This window comes from Ceratotherium simum, chromosome 10 (genome assembly GCF_057802395.1).
Source record: "Ceratotherium simum simum isolate JZ-2026a chromosome 10, ASM5780239v1, whole genome shotgun sequence".
In the NCBI taxonomy this organism is placed as follows: domain Eukaryota; kingdom Metazoa; phylum Chordata; class Mammalia; order Perissodactyla; family Rhinocerotidae; genus Ceratotherium; species Ceratotherium simum.
Genome location: NC_141909.1, coordinates 53865325 through 53890833, shown reverse-complemented (window position 1 = coordinate 53890833; position 25509 = coordinate 53865325). Strand labels below are relative to the sequence as shown.

General features: G+C 35.5%; 1 protein-coding gene across 4 annotated transcripts in view; it reads left to right on the top strand.

Annotated features, from left to right (window-relative positions):
- The window catches only part of VWA8 (von Willebrand factor A domain containing 8), a 359640-nt gene that overhangs the window by 62210 nt on the left and 271921 nt on the right, over positions 1–25509 (top strand). For all 4 annotated transcript variants that reach the window (XM_087436018.1, XM_087436017.1, XM_087436019.1 and 1 more), the window contains 5 exons: positions 681–789; positions 3053–3157; positions 12200–12331; positions 14280–14414; positions 14513–14590. In XM_087436018.1, coding sequence (XP_087292144.1) covers positions 681–789; positions 3053–3157; positions 12200–12331; positions 14280–14414; positions 14513–14590 — 559 coding nt within the window. The remainder of the gene's footprint in view (positions 1–680; positions 790–3052; positions 3158–12199; positions 12332–14279; positions 14415–14512; positions 14591–25509) is intronic.

Sequence of the window (25509 nt, the reverse complement as noted above, 5' to 3'; positions counted from 1 at the left end):
GAATTTGTTTTGCCCGTTCATTGACTGATTAATTCGTTAATCCAATAACTGTTCTTTGAAGATTTTTTAGTAACTATGGTAAGTGTTGATGATCAAGTTAATAAGACATAATCTCTGATGACAAGAAACTGAAGATCTAGTAGAGCTTAAAGATATGTGAATGGTTTAACATAGTGTAGTAAGGGCCATAATTTCAAAGTATTGGGTACTATTGTATTTGAGACTTTACAAGAGTTTCAGAAAGGCACTGGCATTTGAGATGGGTCCTAAAGAATGAGTAGGCTTTTGCCAGTTAGAGAATGGAATTAAGGGATTCTAAGAAATTTTTGTTAAAGCATGGGATGTAAGAGTGTCTGCCTCATTCTTGAGGCTATAAAAAGCTCTTGGTGACTAGTATTTAGGTTTGGATTGAGAAAGGTGGGAGGTGAGGCTGGCAAGGTGGATTCAGGCCAGGTTGTGAAAAACCTGACATATTGTGACAGATTTAAGAAATATATCTGTGTATCTAATCATCTCCTGAGTTTTAATGAAATATTATAATATGGAGCTGTTTTTCCTTAAGAATTTAGTAGTAGATGTCATCTTTTTAGATTAAATTCGCCCAGCTATTTTATATTTAACAGATTTATAAATTAAAACTATTAGAATAAAATTTAATGTCACTTGTTTTGTTCCCCTAGAGTTTCTCAGCTCTTGTCTTTTGCCACCACTCTCTGTTCCCAAGAATCTTCTACTCTTGGACTTCCAGATTTTCCTTTAGATAGTTTACCAGCTGCAGTTCAAATCCTGGTATGTATAAAATAAATTAATGACTAGTATACCCAAATGTGGCAAACAAAATCTAAAAGTTAATCCTTGCAGATTAATCACTTCAGTTTGCTTTGTCATATTCTTCTATAAATAGTGAAAGATCTGAGATTAATTTGCTGTGTAGTACAGTAAACTATACAGAGACCAGTGACGTATTCTGAGCTCTTAAAGAGCTTACAGCCTTGGAGGGGGTAAGGTAGACATGCAACTCAGGTGAAAGTTCCACAGAGGGAAGGAGGACTTCACCCTGATCTTGTAGAGGTACGCTGCAGTGTAAGTCGTGCCTCAGACTTGCCCCAACCCGAGGCAGGGGATCTGGGGTTTTCACACTCTAGCACCATCAGTCATTGGTTACTGGTCATCCCAGGGGACACAAATTCCCAGGCACTAGCTACTTTCCCTGCCTGTGAACAAAGCTGGCTCCAGGAGCTCAAGGGCAGTCTTTTTTAAAAGACCTGCAGCAGCTGGCTGTTGGAAGGGAAAGCTGGGGGGCCACAGAGAGGATGAAAACAGACCTGAGGGGATTTCCACTGCAGTTTCACAAAGGTCATGACAGTAGTGTCTGGCGTGGTGGAAAGGCCCTCCAGGCAGAGGGAACAGCACGTACAAAGGTGTTGACTTACAAAAGGGCCTGGTATGTTTGGAGGATGATAATAAGTTGTATTGCTAGAGCAAGCATGTATGGTGAAGGGAGATTAGAACCTTGTTGTGAAGTGTTTTGCATGGTGAGTGAAGTTGTCTGGATTTTATGATGTGGAAGAAGTGGCCCATCAGACTCTGTTAAGTAGCTGAAGTGTGTAGTAAGCAGATACATGTTGGAGGAAGATACCTCTGTTGGCAGTGAGGAGGGCTGGGAAGAGCCTGGCTGTACAGGGAGCAAATAGGGAACTGTTGTAACAGTCAGTGAGACACCTTACTAAGGAGAGAGTAATTCAAGGTAGTGGGGATACCACTTAGACAAGAGACTTATTTTTAAACTTCTGTTGCTAGTTATTTTATGTTTCCTGAGAGTCAGTGAGTTAGGTTTCCCAGGTATAACTGTTCTATACCTAGAACAGCTTTTCTTCTCCTATTTATCATGTCTTCTACTTTTCATTCTTTTTGTTTTTGCTCGGAACTTTTTGCTTTGATAATTCTCAAATCTAAAAAAAAGTTCAAAAATAGTAAAGTGAACATCCATATTCCCTTCAACCAGAATCACCAATTTTTAATGTATTGCTGCATTTGTTTGCTCTCTTTTTTTTCCTGAACCATTTGAAAGTAAATTGCAGTCCATAATCTTAAACACTTCAGTGTGCAACTTCTAGGAATTAGAACATTCTTCTACATAACCAGAACACCATTATTATACCCCTCAGCATATTAACAGTAATTCTGTACTACCATCCAATAGACAGTCCATACTGAAATTTCCCTAATTGTCCCTGTTAATAGACTTTTTTTTTTTTTTAAGGAAGATTAGCCCTGAGCTAACATCTGTTGCCAATCCTCCTCTTTTTTGCTGAGGAAGATTGGCCCTAGGCTAACATCCGTGCCCATCTTCCTCTGCTTTATATGGGACGCCGCCACAGCATGGATGGATAAGCGGTGTGTAGGTCCGCGCCTGGGATCTGAACCTGCGAACCCCAGGCCACCAAAGTGGAGCACGCAAACTTAACTGCTACGCCACTAGGCCAGCCCCTGTGTTAATAGACTTTTAAAAGTAGAGTGAACAGAATTGGGAAAGCAACTTGATTTGGGGGAAGGATTTAAGGATAATGAACACTTTCTAACTTTGTAGTTATAACTGTGAAGCTGGGTGAATGTGGATAAGATTAACTCAAGATTAGGAATAAAGGGGAAGGAGAAGGTGCTTTGGGTTGAGTAGGGTAGGGAAATGTGTTTAGATATGTAGTTTCAGACATGCTGAATGGGGGTCTATGGGATATCAATATAGTCACATCTCATGGACAATTGAGAATTCAAGTCTAGAGCTCAAGAAAGAGGTCAGGACTAGAGATAGAGACATGGGAGCCATCAACACATAGGCGGCAGCTGAAAGATAGAAGTGGGTGAGCTTACCAAGGGAAAGGATGTGGAACAGGAAGAAGAGAAGAGAAAATAATGAATATTTGTTTTTATAGACTTCTGGAAAATATGAGAAACCTGTAAGGCAATTTCAGTGTCATATATATATTTCAGATAAATTTTCTGTGGTTATTTTAGATATTCCTCATTCCTATATATTTTTGTTCCTAAATAGGATTCCTTTCCTATGATGTCAATCAAACATGCAATCCAGTGGCTTTACCCATACACTATTTTACTAGGACATGAAGGAAAGATGGCTGTGGAAGGTGTTTTAAAAGTAAGTATCTGCTTTACTTTCGTTCCTTTCCTTTCCCATTTTCTCTTCCCTTCCCTTCCCTTCTTCCCATCTCTTCCTTCTCTTTCCTACTTTTCTCTCTCCATCTTTCTTTCTTTCCCCTGCCTTCCTTTGTCTTTCCTTATCTTCTTTTCCACGGGTGGAGGCATTGGCATGCCAGTGACGGGGAAGCAAGCACAGAGATGGCTGATGAGGTTGGGAGATTGTTTACATTGAGCAAATAAGTAAATTAATTGAGCAAATGAGTGAGTGTATTGAGGATAATAAGAGTTCTGTTTCTCACTGTTAGAGAAGGAATTTATATACGTAGAAAGGAGGGAGGAAAGAAAGAACCTTGCAGTGTTAGATTGGAATTGGAGAAATCAGTATGAGCTCATGTTTTTTCAATATATAAACAGATAGATACAGTAATAGATATAGATAGCATGTGTGTGTATGTGTATACACACAAATTTTTTCTAGCTCTGTCCCCTGAGAGGGCCTAAAAACTATAACACTCCAGTGGCAATGATCATACCAAGTGCCGAGATATTGGTTTCTAAATACCACACTTCCCAAAAAGAATCAGGACTCCTTGGAAGTAGGGCTGAATCAAGGTGCTCAGCACAAGGAAAGTACATGGTAAGCCTGGACTATCTTGTTGTGCCCAAAAGTAAGGAAGTGTTCAACAAATTATGTTGACATGTCAAAGTGACAGAGGAGCCAGCCTGAAGTGGCTCTCACTGGCCAAAGTCTGAGACAATTTTGGCATCAAAATAATGATAGTAATCAATTATAACCCATTGAATAAAATAGGAATCCATAAGTCCGTTTTGATATAAACAAAGAAATAAATGCATGGGGGAGAAATTCTAAGAGAAATAGGATATTGACATAATCTAAGAATATCTCCCCCCCAAAATACTCACTTGACTACAAAACAGGAAAATGGTATTTTTACAGTAAACACCAACTTGGCCAGGTGAGACAAATTGACATCGTGTGCCTCCTTAGTGTTTTGCTGACAGGACGTCAGTATCATTTCAGGAGTATTCCAGATAAGAATTCATGGTGTGAGTCTGGCCATGAGGAAGTATTGTATATACCTAGGTTGAGGGCAATCTTACAGAATGAAAGGCCTGTATTCTTTAGAACTGTCCAGGCCGTGAAAAACAGAAAAACTGAGGAACTGTTTCAGATTGAAAGATACTGAAGAGATATGACAGTCACGGCAGGTAGGAAAAAGTGACATTGTTGGCACAGTTGGTTAAACTTGAATAGGGTCTGTGGATTGAATAGTAGTGTTCTATTAAATTGATCTCTTGATTTAGAAGCTTATATGGTGATTACCTTGGCCAGAGTTCTTGTTTCCAGGAAATATGAACTGGAATGTTCAGGGGTAGTGGGGCGTCATATCTGCAGGTTGCTTTCAAATGGTTCAGAAAAAGACCAATGATATTGGATGTGTGTGTGTGTTAACCATTGGGAAATCTGGGTGAAGGCAAAATAAAAGTTCTTTGTACAGCTATGTCCTGCAACTTTCCTAAAAATTTGAAATTATTTCAAGATAAAAAAAATTTTAAGTGGCTATCCATTATACTTCATTTCAAAATAAAAAAATTTTTAAAGCTCATATCTAATATAACACTGAGTTAAAATTTATCTGCCTATAACTTAAATTATTAACTTGAAAAGCAAGCATTTTATATAAAACTATGGAAATTGCTATAGAGCTGTCATATAAACTAATGAAGTTCTCATTTTTTTCGTAACTGGCTTATAATACATGGAGCATGGTTTTCTTTTAAAATATGTGTGGCATAATTTCCTCATTTTATAACTATATATTTAAAAGTGTTGACCCTTGGCAGAGATTTATTTACTCACCCAAATTAATTCCTCTTTATGAAAGACAGTTTTTGTTTTTCATTTATAGTTTGGCTCAAGGTGCAGATTTCTAAAGAGTAGGTAGAATGCAAACACTGAGCTGTTGTGGCTGTATGTATAGGCTCTTCATTTTCTGGAGGCCAGGATTTGACAGCCTTATGCATATGGAATAGTATTTGTTTCTCCCTTATCCCAAAATCTACAGAGGGTCTTTGGGAGTATAGAAGTACTGTCTCTGCAGCTGGTAATAGTGAGAACTCAGAAGAGTGGAACAGTAGATTCTAGTTACTTTAGTGGGATTTTTTTTTTTTCACATATCAGCTAGTCAAAGAAATAATATTTTCTATGATTGGTGGTTTAAATAATAACAGTAATAAAATAAAAGTAATAAAAAGCTGTTCCTCGTAGATGCTGAGAAGTGTAGTTAGGGACAGAATCTAAAAGAAAAGCATAAAGAAGTAAGGGGAAAATAATAGTCAGTAAAGAGGCAAAGGAAAGTAGACAGAGACAGCAGAGAACAGAAGCAGAGCTGAGAACAGTGAAATAGCAGCCACCAATGAAAGAAAAGAAAAGTCTGCTGTGTGTGAGAGAGGGGGTGTGGGGGGGGGGTGGGAGAGAGAGGAAGAGAGGAGAGAGGGAGGAGGAGGAGGTGCAAGGATATTAAGGGGATAATAAAGAACCTTTTGGAAATGGGGAAATTAATTCATGGGCTCAAGGAGTCAGGAAACACCCATTTTCTGACTATATAGTTCACTTTAAGTTTTATTCCAGACACTGAAGAAAAGAGAACTAGAACTCATATTTGATTTAATCAACATCTAAGCTAAGTTGATGTTGGTCATTGAGGTAGAGCACCTAGTGCTTAAGAAAAAAAGGCCGTGATTCCCAATGAGCTCCCTTGATGCCCATCAGCACAATGCCTAATGCCTTGGGAACAAAGGTAAATAGGGAGGAAGAAAATGTCATGGGAAGTTGTGATAAAATGAGGCAAAGTCTTTCATGACACAACTGAGAGAAGATATTCAGTGTCTAGGTAAGTCACTTATGAACAAAGGTCTTTATTTTTACAAAGAAACCACTTTGATGTGTTTCTGGTCTCTAATTTCAAAACTAGTCATACAAATTAGGTAAAATTACAGAATACCTTTGAAGAGTTAAGTTTTCTAAGGAAAGTAGCTAGTGTTGCTGCATTTTGTTTGGCCTTTATTTTGACCTTCATAATTAAGGGAACATAGAAAACGATTGAAGGTCCATATTACAAACAGAAATTGTTTCTAATTTGATTGTAGAGTTTAAAAAAAAGGAAATGCTATTACTTAGATAAGGGGAAAAAAGAGATTATCTTTTCTTGCCTTGTGTAAAGAGCTAGTTAAGGAACTGTACTTCTTTTTCCGACTCCTCAGTGGGGGGGTGGGGGTGGTGGTGCTTAAATTCATTCATCTGAACCTAATGAAGAACTTTCTTTTTGTAAGATCATTACACACTGATGCATACAACCAGATCACAGTATTAAATCTCTCTCCTTAAAAATTGAACAGTTTACTGATTGGTATAATTCTTTGTGATCTGTTTGGGGGCAGTCTATGTGGCCTGTTTGTTATTCTAAATTTCTCTGTTTTCTCAAGCTAATGTTTACAGATGAACAAAATTTTATGTATCCTCAAATTATTTTGAATTAAGAGAGGTGAAAAATTAAGGAAATGTTGAACTTGGAAAAAAATCTTGAATTAAAGGATAGAAATATCTATTATGATAGCACACCAAGAAGGTACATATATATGTATACAATAATTTTTCCTTGATAAATAATGATTATTTACTGACCTAGATTGTCATAGCAATTGATAGATAGTTGCATTTGAATTAGATATCCATTTGGATTTTAGTGTAATCACTTAATTAGACTATTTTTAAGGGAAAATAATTACGCACTGAAAAAGCAGTCAGCTAAAATTCAGAACACTTGCTTGTTTCTAAACAGCTATAAAAATGGCTGGAATGTCTTTCATTCCCCAGATGGTGCTCGTCATATGATATTCATATTCTAAAAAAATGTTTCTGTAGTCGTAAAATCACTTCTAGCTTTTAGTTAAGGGTGTCTTAAAGAAAATACTCTCATTCTGAATTTGCTGTACTTTAAGAATGGCATGCTTTGTTACAGTATAGTAACAAGTACCTCCAGGCTTCTAGTATAGTGTCTTGGCTCTCCGTCCTTCTTAGGTAGGACTCCATCATAACAATAGTTAAATTAGTAAGTTCCGTTGGTGATTTAGAAAGGATGTGCTGCCACTTATCCACTGATAATATAATATGAACTGTGGTTGTTGCTGAGAAACTTGGAAGGATCTTGCATTTAGTGTTTTCATTTTAGTTCAACAAACATTAATTGAGCACTTATTATTTGGCAAATGATGATGTGCATACAGCAATCTGGGGATATAGAAACAGATATGATCTGATCTCTGCTCTCTAGGAATTTTTGGTTTGGTTGGAGCATCAGACATGCGAGTAAATAACTATTTTAATGTAATGATTTTATAGTAGTATAGCATAATAATGAATAACTCTGGTCAAAGTAGTAAAGATCTGAATTAGGTCAGTGAAATAGAGGTTGAATGGATATGAGAAATGTTTCAGAGGTGGGGTGATAGACTTTACTAACTGATAAAATACAGGTGGGTTGGGGAGCTGTGAAAGTGAGAAATCCAGAATGTCTATGAATCCTAGCTTGGACAACTGAGTAGAGACAGAGGCCATTAATTAATGTGAGAAAGTAGAGAAAAGGAGCACCTTTGGGGTGGTGGCTAAATAGTTAAATGCAGTGGAGTCTTTTTGAATTTGAGGTTCCCAAGTGGGTTTAACTAGCAGACTTGAAAATATGGCTCTGGAGCTATTTTGATATTAAAGATAAATACTTGGGAGTCATTAATGAATGGGTGTTAGTTGAATTCATGACGATGAATGAAAGAACCCAAGAGAGCATATACAGTGAGAAGAAATACTGCCTGAAGACTGAACCCTGGAAGCACCAACGTATAAGGATTGGGCAGTGGGCAAAGAACCTTCAAATTAGGCAGAGGAAGAGCAGTCAGAGAGATAGAAGTAGAACAGCAGAGAGTATTCTTATGGAACATTGAGAGAGACTGTTTTAAGACGAAAAGGATAGTAAGTTTCAAATGCGGCAGAGATGTCTTTTTAAATGAAGACTTTTAGATTATTTATTCAAAAAAGATTATTCATTTCATGTGTTCTTCTGTCCAGTCAATTAGCCAGGCACTGTTGTGTGTAGATGCAGCAGTAAGCAAAATGGACAAAATTCTCTGCCTTCACAGAACTTATTTTTTAGTGAAGGGCAACAATCAATCAATTAAGTACAGTAAGTAAATAAGTAAAGTATGTGGATGTCAATTGAGGATGCCCTCACTGAGAAGATGACATTTGAATAAAGACCTGAAGGAGGAAGAGGGAGTGCTGTGGGAGGAAAGCATTTGAGACAGAGGGAATAGCCAGTGTAAAAGCCCTGAGGCAGGAGCATGCCTGGAGTATCCTAGGAGCAGCAAAAGACAGTGTGATGGGGTGGAGTGAGTGAAGGAGAAGTGAGGAGATGAGGTCAGAAGGTACAGGAGGTCAGCTCATGTTGGGCCTTTATGCCATTGAAAGGACTTCTGCTTTCAGTCTGAGGAAGAGAGAATGTTGTTAGAAGGTTTTGAGTGGAGGAATCTCTTACATGACTGAACGTTTTAACAGGCCCACTCTGGTTGCTGAGTAGTGAGTCGACTGTGGAGAGTAAGGGCGAAAGCAGGGAAAAATCAGTTAGTAGGTTGTTGTAGTAATTTAGTTGAGAGGTTGTGGTGGTTTTGACCAGCTGTGAGCTTGGTAAGAAGTGGTTTCGTTTGGATTATATTTTGAAGATAGAATCAATATGGTCTGCTGAAGGACTGGAAGTAGGGTTGAGACAAAGAGACAAGGATGATTTCAAACTCTTTGGACTGAGCACCTGGAATGATGAAGTTGGATATAGAGAATATGGGAGGAAGATGACGACCTGAGTGTAGTACGTGTTTAGTTTAAAATGCCTATTAGCTACCCATATGGAAATGTCAGGGGGGCAGTTGCATGTAGAAGTCAGGAGTTTAGGAGAGAAGACTGAACTGGAGAGAGACATTTGGGAGTCATGAACATATAAGTGGTTTGTAGTCTGAAACTGGATGAGATTATTTGAAAAGTGAACGTAGATAGAAAATATAAAAGATCCACTCCTGAAGTATGCTAGTGTGTACTGGTCAGGGAGCTGACGATGAACCTGCAAAAGAGACTGGGAAGGAGGGAACAGTAAAATAGGAGGAAGGTAATCTGGCAAATAGAATATTATTGGTTCGACTTACCTGGAGCAGTGCTAGCAGAGTGGTGGGAATGTAAGCCAAAAATTAGTGAGCCGAATAGTAAATCGGAGATGAGGAAGCTGAAACAGTGATTATATAGTATTTGTAAAATAAGTTCGATGGTAATCAGAAACAAAAAGATGATGGGTTACTTAAGGATGATGTAGAATTAAGAAATAGCTTTTTGTTTGTTTGTTTCTTGGAACGGGGGAGACGAACATCTTTATAGGAAGAAGGAATAAAATCTGTGGAGTACATGGAAAATATTTATGGAAATATGGTCTGGGGGAGGCAGGAAAGGATGTTTTCAGAGAACCGTCGTGCCTTGGTTTGGAATGATGGAAGAACATATTTTCCACCCAGCAATTGGAACAATGGAGTTGTAAACTGAAATGGAGACAGTAGACTTCTAGTGGCTTTCCATCCACTCATAAGTAAAGCAGAAGTCCCTTCTACTGAGATAGTGGGAAAAAAAGTAAGGATTGATGAAAATGCATAGGTGATTTTGAGGATGAAGGAAAAAGAATTTCATTTGTTTGCTCATTTAATAAATGTTTATTGACCATTGACTGTGTCCCACTTGTGATTCTAGGTTCTGAAGATTTGAAGTGAACCAAATAGATACATTTTGATATTGCCCTAATGGAGCTTATATTCTAGTGAAGAAGGAAGGAATATGTGCCTGAAGGCTCTGTTGTGGGTAGAAGAGGCAGCTAGATTACCTGCTGAGATAGGGATGCATGGGCTCAGATTAACTCCTAAAGAGAGTAGTAATGGTTTGTATTAATTGCTGAAGGGCTATGGGGAAAGAGCCGAGCAGAGACTGGGGGCTACATATTAGTTTTGTAGCCAGACAACATGGTATGGAGAATTTCTCTTTTAATGCTCAACAGCCTGGAAAAAGGTATGATGAAAATGAATAGCTTGGTGGAACAGGATTAAGAATTGTGAGGGTGAATATGGAGGCCTCGCAGACCAACATCCATGTGATTTATATTTCCTTTTATTTAATTATACTTCGCAGTTCAAATAATGTAATCCCAAAGAAAGTGTATCAAAAAATATGCTAGTACTGTTTGTTTAATTGAAATTCAAGAATTCGTAGGAAATACTAATGTAAAATGGTAGAGTAAATAAACTTTGATTTTCTACTTCTTGCTAACATGTAGCCTGTAAGAATTATATATCTATCTTACTCCTCAGTTACCTTTTTGATTAACAGTCCTCTAAATTTCCTATGCCAACAAATGATAATTCACCTTGCAACTTGAGTTTTTTTTACTATTTTGGTGTATTCTAGCCTACTATTTTTATTCTACTGAAATATTTTAGCTTGAATTATTTATAAGGACATAACTGTATAGCAAGTGGTTCAAGACATTAGTGTTCATTTCTGGAATATAAGTACTCTGACATCAATCCTATATAAAGTTAGACTGACATTATTATAGCTGGAATAAAACCATACCTTTAAGCTCATATATTTGTTTTCTCAGAATTTATTGGCTCTAGATTCTAAATTCTAATGAATTTAATTACTTGGGTAAGGTCTTACTCCTTTCCTATTGAAGCTCCCTTGAAATATAGTGTAGCATTTTTTTTTTTGCATGAAATTCAAGTGTCAATAATTGTTATTTGTCTACAACATAGAAGCAATTCCTACTGAAGTGTGTGGTACTATTGGAATTTGCATATATAAAATGCGTAAAGTATAAAACATTTCTTTATGGTAGCACAAATAGACAATTTTTTTTAGGTTTGGGGAAAGAAGTAAGTGATTATCTTGAGTACTTATGACACTGAAACGAAGACTTGAACTGGGCTGTTATATTTAGAATGTTGAGGTTGAGGATAATTTTCTTCCCCCAAATCTGTTTTCTGGAGTTGCATCATTCTATTGCATAAGCAGGGATGTTTTTGCATTGAGGTACAACTCTTCACTGTAGTGATAATGTTCTAAAATTATGGTAGGATTTTTGGGGGGGTAATTTCTGCCTGTTTAATACTAAAAGTAAATTAAGCTTTTCATATTGAACATGGCTGCTATTAGTAGGGCATAGGATTTAATTAATTTTCAACTAGTATTCTCATTTTTCATATACTTATTTGTGTTCTCTGTGTACATTTTTTGTATAACTAGCTGGTATGGGGGGGATGCAACCAAGTGTTAGAACATTAGTAATTCGCCCATATGAAGAAGGAATTAGTGGTCTTGGCCTTTTAAATCTAATTTGAGAAATATTGAGAACCTACACTGCATAAGGCACTGTGCCAGATACTGTGGAAGAGTGACTGTTATAATTTATTAATCAGTTAAGCTAAGCACACAAGCAAACAGCAGAATGGTGTCCAGGAAGTTCTTGTTTCATGAATTTCAGGCAACATATTAACTTCAGTTGATTTAAGAAATCAACTGATATAGGCCTCATTTTATTTTAGCATGTTTTCAAGAGTCTCATCATCCCTTTCTAGGAAACTGTAACCTTTGATTATCAAGAAATGTAGGCTGTGAACTTCCACCAGGTCAGGAATTCAGTGATTCCATTGCCTGTCATTTAGTAAATTTTAGGGACTGTTTTCATATCACCTGTAGTAATTGGCTTAAGTAGAATGGTTTTTATAAAAATGGGAAAAAAATTCTCCTTAATTTTTTTTTTTACCTCTACTTTTATAGTATAGAGTAAGTTTCAGTTCTAATTAAGATGGAGTCTTCCAGATATCCAACATTAATACTAAAATGAAAAGCAAATTACATGATTTTCTTGTAATTTTATAGCGCTTTGAACTCCAAGATTCAAGAAGCTCTATGCTTCCCAAAGAGATCGTGAGAGTGGAGAAGAGGACTGAAAACCATGTCCCCAAAGCTTCTGTGACTGTCCGGATTGCAGAAAAAGAGGTTACCATTAAGGTAATGAATCAAGGTTTATGCTTTCTAAGATGTGCCTTTGCCCATTTTTATGACCTAAGTTGGGTTTATGATCCCCTTCTTTGGCTTTGTAGTTTCAAGTCTGTATATCTGTGTTTATATTTATCTGTGTATCCAGAGTCCTGTATGATTGTAAACTGGAAAAGTTCAGGAGAAACATAGGGACAGCTGTTCCTCAAAAATCAAAGTCGACCTCTGGGAAAATCAAATCAAGTATTGATAAATGAAAGCTTTTTGTACTCTGAGTCCTTGGTAAGAAATAGTCAATGTTTTCAAATATGTTTTAGCAGTCAGGGAACACTCTTTTCGAATAAAATCTTTCTTAGCTACATGAAACAGTTAAAAGAGGAGCTGTTCTAGTTGCATGGTTTTTAGAGGAGGGGAAGGATATTTGGTCATAAGCTCCTCTGCTTGTTCTGCCTCCCTTCTTGTAACCCTTTCTTTGAAGTCCCTAAGAACCCCAACAGGTGATGGAAAGCTGTCACTAGGAAACACAGCTTGAAAAATGCTGACTTAAATAAATTGTAAGTGAATGTAGGAAAGAATAAATGCTTGCTTTCTTATGTTGTGATGGAGCAAACTTTAATTATAGGCTTTTTTTGTGTATTTAATGTGATATTAGTACTTATTCATGTTACTGTATTTATTCATTCATCAAACTGAACATTGATTATGTCTACTATGAGCCAGGCTCTGTGTTAAGATTTACTATTGCCTACTGTATGCTAGTAACTGTATTTGTGTCTTTGCATATATTATGCCATTAAATCTCTCAGTGACCCTGGAGTTAAATTTTATTTCTCCATTCTATTGATTAGAAAACTGAGATGTAAAGAGGGTAATCAATTCACCCAGGGTCACCAGCTAGGAAATGTCACAGCTGGAACTTTTAGACAGGATCACTTTCCATTACACTCTTCTGTCTCCTTCAGATGAGTGACTTCACAGAACTGATAGTCTAGGATAGAGGCAATGAGTAAGGACTGCATTGGAATGGCTATGGGGATACAGAGAAGGAAGTAATACTGAAGAGTCAGGAGGAGTAAAGAAAGCATCAGAGAGGCGGTGTGGCTTGAGCTAAGTCTTGAAGAATGACATAGGAATTTTCCAGTGGCCTAGGAGTGGAAAGGTTATAGGACATTTCAGGCAGTTTAAACATATGTCCAAAGGCATGAGGTGTGAAAAAGCTTTCATTATTTGCTTCCCTTTGGTAATGGCTTTCTAACTTCATTGCCTCCAGTCCCTTCCAGTTAACCTTCTATGTTACCACCAGGATGATCTTTCTTAAATGCAGATATGATCTTGTCACTTCCAAACTTACAGTTCTTTATGGTTCGTGTTGTGTACAGTATGATCACGTCCAGAGTCCTCAGCAGAGCATGGAAATCCTTTCCTGATAGGGCCCCCAGGAGACTAATAAGGAGAAAATAGGAAATAAAAGGAGGAGTAGATGTGAAGGATGGGAGGAGAGATTTTAGGAACAGGTGCTTCTGAGTGGTAAACTAAAATAAGAGTGAAAAAGGATTTATGGACGTGGATTTCAGAAATCAAGAGGTCATTGGTGACTTTGGAGAGTCCCAGTGGACTGTTTTTAAATTCTGTACTTATAACTGGAATTTGGACAAAAACTTTCATTCTCAAGTAGTGACATTTGTTATTATAAGTTATAAATAGCATGAAAATGACATGATTCTTGTGAAAACATGCGGCTTTAATTTTAGAGGGATGATTGATTTGAAAGTTGGATGATGATAATCATCAGATGTGTGAATGAGAAAATAGATCCCGTGCTATTGAAATATCAAAAACAGTATAGAATTGCTTTGAGCAAGGAATTAGTAGAGGCTTTCAAATGGCAGTTGTGTGCTTTCAGGAACTAGTATTTTGAGAAAAACATATGCATATTATATTTACCTCTCTTTAATTGTAGGTGCCAGCTGGGACCAGGCCATTAAGTCAGCCTTGTGCATCAGACCATTTTGTCCAGACTGTAAGCCATAAACAACTATTGGCTGAAATGATGCAGTCTCACATGGTTAAGGACATATGTTTAATTGGAGGAAAAGTAAGAATGTCAGCCTCACTGCAAACTTCTGTTTCCTGACTGTTGATTATTTCGACTGTTTGTTTTGACTTATGCCTTGAATGTGTTTCCATTTGTAGGGTTGTGGAAAAACAGTCATCGCTAAGAACTTTGCAGAAACCTTAGGATACAACATAGAACCTATCATGCTCTATCAGGTACGATGTTCATTTTTAACACCTGGTCTATAAACATATATGTTTGGACCATTAGTAGAATTTATAGGTAGTCTTCCTTGAGTTAGGACCTGTTAAATTTTTGGTGTAGATAAATAACTGAAATAGCAATCAAACTGGAGTACAATTATAATTATTTGGAACTTTTGAAGGTACATTCTAGGCTATATGATGTGCACAACATACAAGGAGCTGTTTTTCAAGAAAAATTCATTTTACATGTATGTGCTCACACACAGAGTACATTTAATAGTAATTTGGAAATCTAAACAAAATGGATTTTGGCAGCAGTGGGAGATATTTAGGTATTCACTGAATATATTATTATTATTTTTTTATTGCGGAAAAATATACATAACATAAAATTTATCATTTTAACCATTTTTAAGTTGTACAATTCACTGGCATTAAGTACATTCACAATGTTGTGTAACCACCACTCTATTTCCAGAACTTTTTTATCATCCCAAATAGAAACTCTATACCCATTAAACAATAACTTGCTATTTCTTTCTCCCTCCAGACCCTGGTAACCTCTATGTTACTTGCTGTCTCTTTGAACTTGCCTGTTCTAGGTACCTCATATAAACATACACGTTTCTCATTGAATTGTTTGATTCTCATATAAGTAGAATCATACAATTTTGGTCCTTTTGTGTCTAGCTTATTTTATTTAGCATGGTGTTTTCAAGGTTCATCCATATTGTAGCATATGCCAGAATCTCATTCCTTTTTTATGGCTGAATAATATTGTGTTGTATGTATATTCCACTTTTTGTTTATCCATTCATATGTTGGTGAACACTTGGGTTGTTTCCATATTTTGGCTGTTGTGAGTAATGCTGCTAGGAACATTGTTATACAAGTATCTGTTTGAGTCCCTGCTTTAAATTCTTTTAGGTATATACCTAAGAGCAGTATTGCTGAATCATATTGTAATTCTATGTTTAACTTTTTGAGAAGCCACTAAACTGTTTTCCACAGCAGCTGCACTATTTTACATTCCCACCAGCAGTGTACAAGGGTTCTAATTTCTCTACATCCTTGTCAACACTTGTTATTTTCTAGATTTGTTTTTTAATAATAGCCATCCAAATGGGTGTGAAGTGGTTACTCATTGTGGTTTTGATTTTTCATTTCACTAATGACTGATGATGTTGAGCATCTTTTCATGTGCTTTTTGGCCATTTGTGTATCTTATTCGGAGAAATGCCTATTCAAGTTCCTTGGCCTATGTTTTAATTGTGTTTTCTTTCTGTTTTTGAGTAGTAGGCATTCTTTATATATTCTGGATATTAATCTATTCTCAGACATATGATTTACAAAAATTTTAACCAGTCGGTGGCTTGTCTTTTCACTCTTTTGATAGTGTCCTTTGAGACACAGAAGTTTTTAATTTTGATGAAGTCTAATTTATCTTTTTTTGTTGTTGCCTATGTTTTTGGTGTTATATTCAATAAATGATTACCAAGTCCAATATCATGAATTTCCCCCTATGTTTTTTTCTAAGAGTTTACAGTTTGAGGTCTTACATTTAAGTCTCCATTTTGAATTACTTTTGTATATGGTGTAAAGTAAGGGTCCAACTTCTTTCCTTTGCTTGTGGATATCAAGTTTTCCCAGCATCATGTGTTGAAAAGACTGTCCTTTCCCCAAAGGATGGTCTTGGCATCCCCATCAAAAATCAATTGACCATGTATGTGAGGGTTTATTTCTGGGCTCTTTATTCCATTCCATTGGTCTGTATGTCTGTCCTTATGTCGGTATCACACTCTTTCTTCACTCAGGAAATGTGAGACCTCCAACTTTGTTCGTCTTTTCCAGGATTGTTTTGGCTATTCAGGGTCTCTTGAGATTCAATAGAATCTTAGGATAGGTTTTTCTATTGCTGCAAAAAAACACTGTTGAGATTTTGATAGAGATTGCATTGAATCTATAGATCACTTTGAATAGTATTGTCATCTTAATATTGTCTTCTAATCTGTGAAAATGTGAAAGTGGATATCTTTCCACTTATTTATATCTTTTAATTTCTTTCAGCAATGTTTTCTAGTTTTCCGTGTACAAATTTTTCATCTCCTTGGTTAAATTTATTTCTAAGTATTTTGGTGGATGTACATATTGTATATAGTATGATAAAAAAGCAGACTTACAGCTGGCATTTTACAGAGTGAAATTTTCTGTCATGGAATTTTTTTTTAATAATATCTCCCAAGACATTTTTATCTTGGTAATTTCTTTATTCTATATGTTAGTTTTGGGCTGGTTATGGTACCTTCTTACTTATAGCAGAGTCTCTGTTTTTATTCTTTGAACAATTTTGGAATCAGATATGATACTTTTTACTTGCATTTTAGGATGTATTTTGTGTTTTTAGATTATTCTGTGGTTAAACATTTCTATTGTTACTAACACTAAATATATTTATATTAAAAGTGTTGTTATTTTTGAAAAATGACATTTAAACCAGTTACTTCTTGAGACCTTAGATCATAGAAAATTTTGTTAACAGCTCATATTTCAAATGATTCTGTTGAGAAGATTCCTTTCATGCTGCTCTAAAGTACTTTGTGCCTGTTGGTTGAATTGGCCAGAGTTCAGAAGGAATTGTGATCACATGGTACCAGTAACTTTGGGGCTACAAGCAGAAGAATCTATTATAAAAGATACGTGAGAATGCTCCCTGAAATTAATTTGTTTCTTTCTTCTGGGTAGTTTAACTCATTCAGAGCACCAACGTACCATTTAGGATTTTGAGTTGCATTGAAAAAAATTTTGGAAACAAAAGAGAAAACATCCTGCCTTTGTATAAAACTAAAACATAGTGGATCTATACCTCAACTATTTTGTACAGTTTTCGTTATCATATTTCTAGAAAGACAAGTAAAGGTAGGTAGGTAAGAAAGGAGGTAAAAGTAATTAAGATAATTAATTAATTGAAGGACTTAAAAGGTTCAAATATTTACTAAGAAGTACTCTATGATCTTAAAAGATTAAATTTATTAAGAAGCATATATCCAAGTTTATGAAATCATGAAAACTAAGAGGTAAGGTGAAGAGACTTAAACTAGCAGCGATACCCTGAGTCTTGAGAGATAAACATGTAGGGAAAAGAAAGTAAATTTCTACATTCTGGGGCACATGGCAAGTCTTGGAACCCACTGGAAGTATATTTTGAAATGAGTTTTTATCAATTGATTCTAGGTCTACTAGATTTTTTAAGGAAAATAAGGAAATTGGAGGTGGGGGTTAATATCTCTAACAGTTTATGGAAGATGCCATGAAGAGTACTCTGCCCTCTTACAAAATCACCTGCTTGGTGTCTTTGTCAGAGATCAGAAAACAGATGGTTTAGCTCAATATGCTACTTCATCTGTCCGTACCTTCTATAGCTCATGTTAGAAGTGATCGGAGGATAGCATTTTATCATCTCACCAGTCTGTTAACCATGAACTTTCTGATTTCCAATGAATATATTTTTCTGCTGAATAATGGGGGGAAAACCCCCAAATCATCAATATATTTATGAAACAAGTTAAGTTTTGTTATAAATATCTTATATTCCACTTACAGGTCAAGGATAAATACAAACATAATTTACCTCCCCAGGTGCCATTGCTTTGAAATCATATGGAGAAGACCTTTTGAGGATAGTATTTCTTTTCTCTCTGACTCCATTTCAATTTATTCTTAGTATTATTTCTAAAATTGTATATGTTAATATTTTCTTCACATTAAAAAAAAAGCTCCCATTCTAATGAAAGCTGGAAATAATTTATGCCTCATCAACTTTTCCAAACAGTACTCTTTCTGTATCAGGTTTCTGTCTAAGTTTATAGTGATTTTTACACCATAGTGGTAAATTATTGTAAGATCATGTGCTTGAGCTATGAAAATTATGGTCACCTCATCCTGATATCCATTAAAAGAAGAACCAAGCAACTGAATATGTATGTCTCCATCAATTTAGATCTCTCAGCTCCACTGGAAAACTACTTAAAGTATCCTGCCATTGAGAATGTTATCTTTATATGTGAAAGAATTAATTAAAGAGGCTGAGAACAGATTTTCTTATATATTGTTGGAGAGTGACAATAAACTCACAAAAATATTATTTTAATATTTTTTTACTTTCCTGTTCAGTTTGTTGATTGATAGATAAACAAAACTGGGAAGATACTACCATTAAATTTGGTGGCAGGCCATTCTATTTCCTGAAACACTTTTGAGATATGAAGTCAGTCTCTTCTAGTTTCTGCCATACAATAAGATCATTTAGTCATGTCTTATTAATCCTCTATCTGAAAAACATGGATGATGATAATTGAAAGGCACGTAAGTTTCCCAGAAGAATATTTTACCCATCCTCTGCATATATGCTGTCTACCTCATAGATGTCCTGCAAGGATTGGGAAAACTGGTGCAGAGGTAAGCAAACGAGTTGTGTATTATGAAATTTCCTTTTCCAATTTTGCTTTTCTGCCCGTTAATTTTTAGAGAAATGTCTAGGAGAAAAGTGGTTTCTAGAAGTATAGACTTTAGAAGGGGTAGAGAAATATAATGACAGTAACATGTTTTGTAGGTAAGTTTGTTTCTTTCTCTCTCCACATGGCTTCTTTCCATGAACTGGCTCAAGCATATATTAGGCACTGTATTGACATTTGCAGATTTTGTAAACTGTTAGTCAGTTGGTTTTTATGATAGAACCAAGCTCCTGAAATCAAATATAAGACTCTTTTTACTCATACTTTTATATTTATTTGTAGAGCTCATTGATCTCTCTGGGACAGAGGAACTAATTTAATAGAATTGAAGAATAAATTTGGGTTTTATAATAGTATAGTCAATATTAATGAAAAATTTCCAGAAGTTTCACCTGACATGGAGAATTTAGTGGGAATAAGTAACCTAACATCTGTTTTCCTAGAAGATGTGGAGATTTCCTTGTTATTTGTACATGTATAAAGCTACACTTAATCTATGGGTTTTGTCTTATTTTCAGACTTGACTATTTTTAGAACTGGATTTCATGTGAAGAAAAAGAAAAACAGAGCCTTAACACAAATTTGTAGTACACAAAATAAGTTTTGTAATAGGTTATAAAAATCTTAAATCATTTGACTCAAGTGTTAGGTCAGATTCTTTGAACTGATTATTGTTTTTTTAGTGTTGAAGCCAGTGATTTCATAGTATTGAAGAAATACAAGTTATTATCTTTTCCTTTACAACCAGATAACGGCTTATTTCCAGATTTCTTTCTACACTGTCGTAAACAGCACCAGACCTGAGATCACTTTCTTTTGTTTAAGCACTGGTTGGATTAAAAGCCAAGTCAACTGCAAAACAAAATTTAAGATCAAATAAGTTTATGTGACTTTTAATGAAAATAATCACTGTGTAAAACATGTTGATGTCTTAGGATCATTTTTGACTCCTTAGCTAGGTGTTTCTTCCTATAGCTAAACTCAAACCAAATTCTTTCCTCCATCTTCCATCTAATCTACAATCCGCACTTCTTCCTGTTTATCCAAATACAGTGGAAATATCTTTTACTTTTTTTTTATTCATTCTCATTTGTTTTTGTTGGTCTGTGTCTTGGATTTATTTGCTTCTTGTCTTTGCGTTAACTTTGCACTTTTCTCTCATGAAGATTTCAAGATAACTGTATTCATTTAAGTGGTTTATATTCAACCTTGGAAGCTGACTTTCTCCATGATTCTGTAGCTCATCTTGTTTGCTTGCTTTCTTATTTTGCTACAATCTGTCATCCTTCCTGTCTTCTTACTGTTTTTTCTTTTCCCACATACAATAACCTTCATAAGGCTAAGTATTTACTCACCTCAACTCCTTCAAATTTCTTATATTATAAAATTTATTTTCAAAGAACAGTGTATGTCATCATCACTAGGAACTTTAAAATGGTTGACTTGAGCAATCTTTTTCAAGTCCCAGGCTTGCCAAGTCTTCTATCTTGTATCTTCTTCAATTTCTCATTGATAATGATGTTGCTTTATCTCCTGCCTCCTTTATGTAGAATATATTTTAAAATTTATTCCAATCCATCAGAGTATAAAATCTAGTGCAGCATAAAATTTAAGAAGTTAGCAGAATAAAATTTCCCTTCTAATTTGAAGGGACATTTTTATTGAATATAATTTCGTATTTCTTGCCTATAATATCACAGGCATGCTGTAAGAGGATCAATAACTATTTACAATTTTTTGTCATAATTTCATAGATAAATTATAATGCATTATAGTGTTAATTGTAAAATTACAAATGTTACACTTTGTGGAGAATAGTTATCTCAATAAGTTTAATCAGGGTACTAATACGCAAATGGCAATTGCATGCACAGGGGATTTTACAAATTAAATTGTAAAGTCACAGACTAGAGCCCTTACACCAGTAAGTTGCTTCACAAATATACTTTACTAGAAACAATAGAGTATGGATGCCCCTCTGTAATGCATCACCATTATTGGAAAAGGTTATCAAGGTTATAATTGTAAGTCGCCATTATAATTATTGCCTACGCACACTAACACTTTATAACATTTCTTCCCTTTTTAAGTAAATAATGAAATAAATGCAACTCATTGTAATGAAATCTTGTTTAGACAGCTAGTATGATTTTTTTCCCTTATCACATTTTTAAAATCTTCATATAGTGCTTGTGCTTTATTTTTATGTAAAAATGCTACAAGTTTTGTTATCCATATTTTCCAGCTTCAAATGAGAAGTGAAAGTCAATAATGTATCTCTAATTATTTGAATGTATACTTCACACCTCAAATACACAGGAAAGCTAGTGGTTTCATGTAGAAGTTATATAAGGAAGCAGTTTTATAGATTGTAGCTAATTAAATAAAAGACCAGTCTCTTGTCACTTTAACAAGAGCAAATATCCAACAAATATATAACTTAAGCAATAGGTTGAACTGGGAGATGTGATCACAATGGGAAGGTCTCGTGAAAGTTTCTAAAAAACAAAATCTGTGGCTGTTACTGAGAACTAAATAATATTCTTTGCATTTGGAGACTTACTTCAGGATGTATTTGGGAAATAACTCATTTCTATACCCCACATAGTTTGAATAGAGCATTTATGCATGTTCTGTTACTATCTTCCTATTCCTTTTATAGACAATTAAGTTTTTTGAATGAGAGCCAAACAAATGGGTGATATTACTCTGTCACAGGGTTGACAAACTTTTTGTTTAAAGGCCAGATAGTATATATTTTAGACTTTGTGGACCAGGCACTCCCTGTTGAAACTACTCAACTCTTCTGTTGCAGTGGAAAAGCAGATGTGAGCAATAAATAAATGAGTGAGTGTGGCTGTGTTCTACCTTACCACATTTTTGGTAGGTTTTTTAGTAATGTTAATTGAGGTATAATGCACATATGGTAAAATCCAGTCTGTTTTGACAAACATGTTTGGTTCTGTAACCACCGCCACAATTGAGATATATAAGACATTTCCATCACCTCAAAAAGTTCAGTTGTGCCCCTTTATAGTCACCTTCCTCCCAGCCCCTGGCAACCATTGATCTGTTTTCTATCCCTATAGTTTTGCCTTTTCCAGAATGGCATATAAATGGAATTAAACAGCCTTTCGAGTCTGGTTTCTTTCACTTACATAATGCATTTGAGACTCATCCACATTTAGCATGTATTAGAAATTTGTTCTTTTTTAATTGCTGAGTATCTTATCACATTTTTATTAGTGTTTATGTCAGTACTTCTCTATGTTCCTACTACAGTTCATATTACTTCTGATGCTCAGCCCTTTCCCCTGGGTTATTAACACTAGCTTTCTAAGCTTTCCACCCTTTTCCAGCCTGAGTTTTGTCCACTCCATCCTTCCAACACTGAATTTTGTTCTTTCTAATTTTCCCCTTGCTTTAAACCTTTTAATCACTTCTCATAGTTTGCAAGATAATATTCAAATTCTGTTATTTAGCTCACAGGGCTCTTTTTTTATTTGCCCTTCTAAGTCTCTTTTAGCCAGGTTTAAGGCCTCAGCCTGTGGAACCAACATTCACCTTTTAACTCTAGCCATAAGGAATGATTTGCAGTTTCCCCCGCGTGACTTGCTGTCTGGAACATCCATGCTTTCTTGCACTGTACATGCTGTCTAAACTCTCCTTTTCCTGTGGGCCAAATTTGCTCACTCTTCAAAACTTAGCTCCACTGCCGCTGCCTCTGAGTTTTCTTTAAGTCCTTAGTTTGATTTATGTGTACTTCCTCTTTGTTTCACCAGCTCTTAAATATCCTTTTCAATAGCACTTATCAGTCTGTACTATAATAATTACTGTGTTGCGTTAAGTCCAAGATGCTGTTGATTGTAAGACGCACCATTATTTTATGTGCCGTTAAGAAAGAAAAGGTACAGTGAATTAACCTATGATGTAAGACTTATGTCACTTAGAATTTTTATTTTATTCTTAATGAAAGAACACTTTTAGACTTAATTTAGATCATATATCTCTTGTATATGCAGAAAAAGGAAAATATAAGTGCAATAAATAGTTGAAGTATTTTTAGAACTTATTCATCTTCAGAATCTGACTCTTCTAAAGCACTTTTTGATTCAGTTGTAGATGTTCATGTTGTTTCACATCATATTTTCTGTGTGCTCTGTGCTTTGTCAAGAACAAAGTGCTCTTCTCTTGTTTCCAGGATATTCTTCCAAGCTACTGACAGCCATTCTGCTGGTTTTGATACTGGTACTTTCTTGATTTTAACAGAAGGTGTTGACAGAAATGTGTTTAGGCAATAGCTAGGACTCATATTCTTTTCCCACATGGTCCTCAATTTGTTAACTAAAGCATGAAAGGATTACAGTTGTCCCTTTATGCTGCAAACAAACATAGAAAACCAAGTTCACACATGCACAATGATAACTAGCTAGCCAGCAGCTGTTGTAAGATTCTTTCAATTGCAGATGCATCCTGATCTCAGAGATATTAAAATGTAAAAACTGTGTATCTTGGAATTGAAATTTAGCAGTTTGTCTCTCTCATCATTTGTAAGCTCCTTGAGGGCAGAGACAACATGCTGTTCAATTCCCTGTTGCCTTCATGGACACATAGTAGATGTCTAGATAAAAAAAGGAAGCTTGCAAATTTTACGTCCTGTATAAATTTTGTAATAGAAATTGTAAACTAAGGGTAGTTGTCTTTTCCTTTTCGTAGAGATCTTCCTCATTCTTTTTTTTTAATAGTTGCATATTATTCCATCATATGAATATACCAGAATTTATTCAACCAATTTCCTATGTATGGACGATTGGGTTGTTTCTAGTATTTTGTAATTACAAACTAACTTGCAATGAATAACCATGTACATTTGTATTTTCATATTCTTAGAAACATATTTTCAGGATTAATTCCTAACAGTGGGATTGTTAGGTCAATAGGTGAATGTCTGTGTAGTTTTACTAGATATTGCCAAATTTTCCTCTGTAAGGATTATATCATTTTTGCGTTCCCACCAACAATGCCAACGGGGAGGGCTGCCAAGCTCTTTAATGTTTGCCAATTTAAAAGTTAGAAATAGTGTCTAAGAAGTAGTTTTAATTTACGTTTCTTATATTAGGAAAGAAATTGAAAATCTTGTCTACTTTTTTTCTCCCTAAAGCCCCAGTACATAGTTATATATCCTGATTGTAGGTCTTTCTAGTTCTTCCATGTGGGACGCCACCTCAGCATGGCTTGATGAGCGGTAAGTAGGTCCCTGCCTGGGATCCAAACCAGCGAACCCTGGGCTCCTGAAGTGGAACGTGTGAACTTAACCGCTATGCCACTGGGCCAGCCCCAAAATCTTTTCTGTTTTGAAGGGCCAATTATTATGTGTTTTCTTATTAAATTATCTGTTCATTTCTTTTGTCCCTTTTTCTATTGAGTTTTTAGTCTTTTTTCCCCTCAATTTTTGAGTTCTTAGTATTAGGCATATTTTCCTTGTATCTGTGATATATACTGCATATATTTTCTCTCAGTTTGTCAGTTGTCCTTTGAATTTATTTATGAATAAAATATTTTTTGCCTTGTAAAATTAAAAAAATTTATAGTTAAATTTATTAATATTTTGTTTTATTGCATCTAGATTTTGACTCATGGTTAGAAAACCTTTCCTTATACTCAGTATACTTTATAGATTTATGGAGGAATTCACCCATGCCTTTTTTCAGCTTCTGGATTAACCTCTCTCTAGTCCTTGCACATAGCTCGTTACATTTCAGAACCAGCAATGGAGCACTGAATCCTTCTCATACTGACCTCTCTCTCTCTGACCACGGCTGGGAAAGGTCCTCCAAATTTAAGGACTCGTGTTACAGTATTGGGCCCATGTGGGTAATCCAGAATAATCTCTACATATCAAGGTTGTTAACTTAATCTCATCTGCAAAGTTCCTTTTGCCAAGTAAGGTAACATAGTCTCAGGTTCTGGGAATTAGGACGTGGACATCTTTGTGGGGGGCATTATTCTGCCTACCACACTCAGCATTGTGAAGATCACATCACTGAGAGCATTGCCATTCATGGTATTTGAGTTACAAATATAGCACACATGTATCAGTCTATATAGTTTTCATATTCATAGTGATTCTGCATGTAGCTGCAAGCATCCAACTTCATCATTATGTATTTTGGTGTGGTTGTGCCCATATATTTGTTGAAATATGTGTTATTTTATAACAAATTATTTTCCCTGTACTAAAGTGTAGGCATTATCTTGAATTTTTATTTTAAACTATGTGTGTAGGTGAATTTTATTACCTATGGATTTTTTCAAGGTTTTAAAACAAATATTACAAAATATGTTTATAAAATAGGGATAATGGGCTTAACAGAACTGAGAACCAGTAGGCTAGACCGTCTAACAGCATAGTGGTTG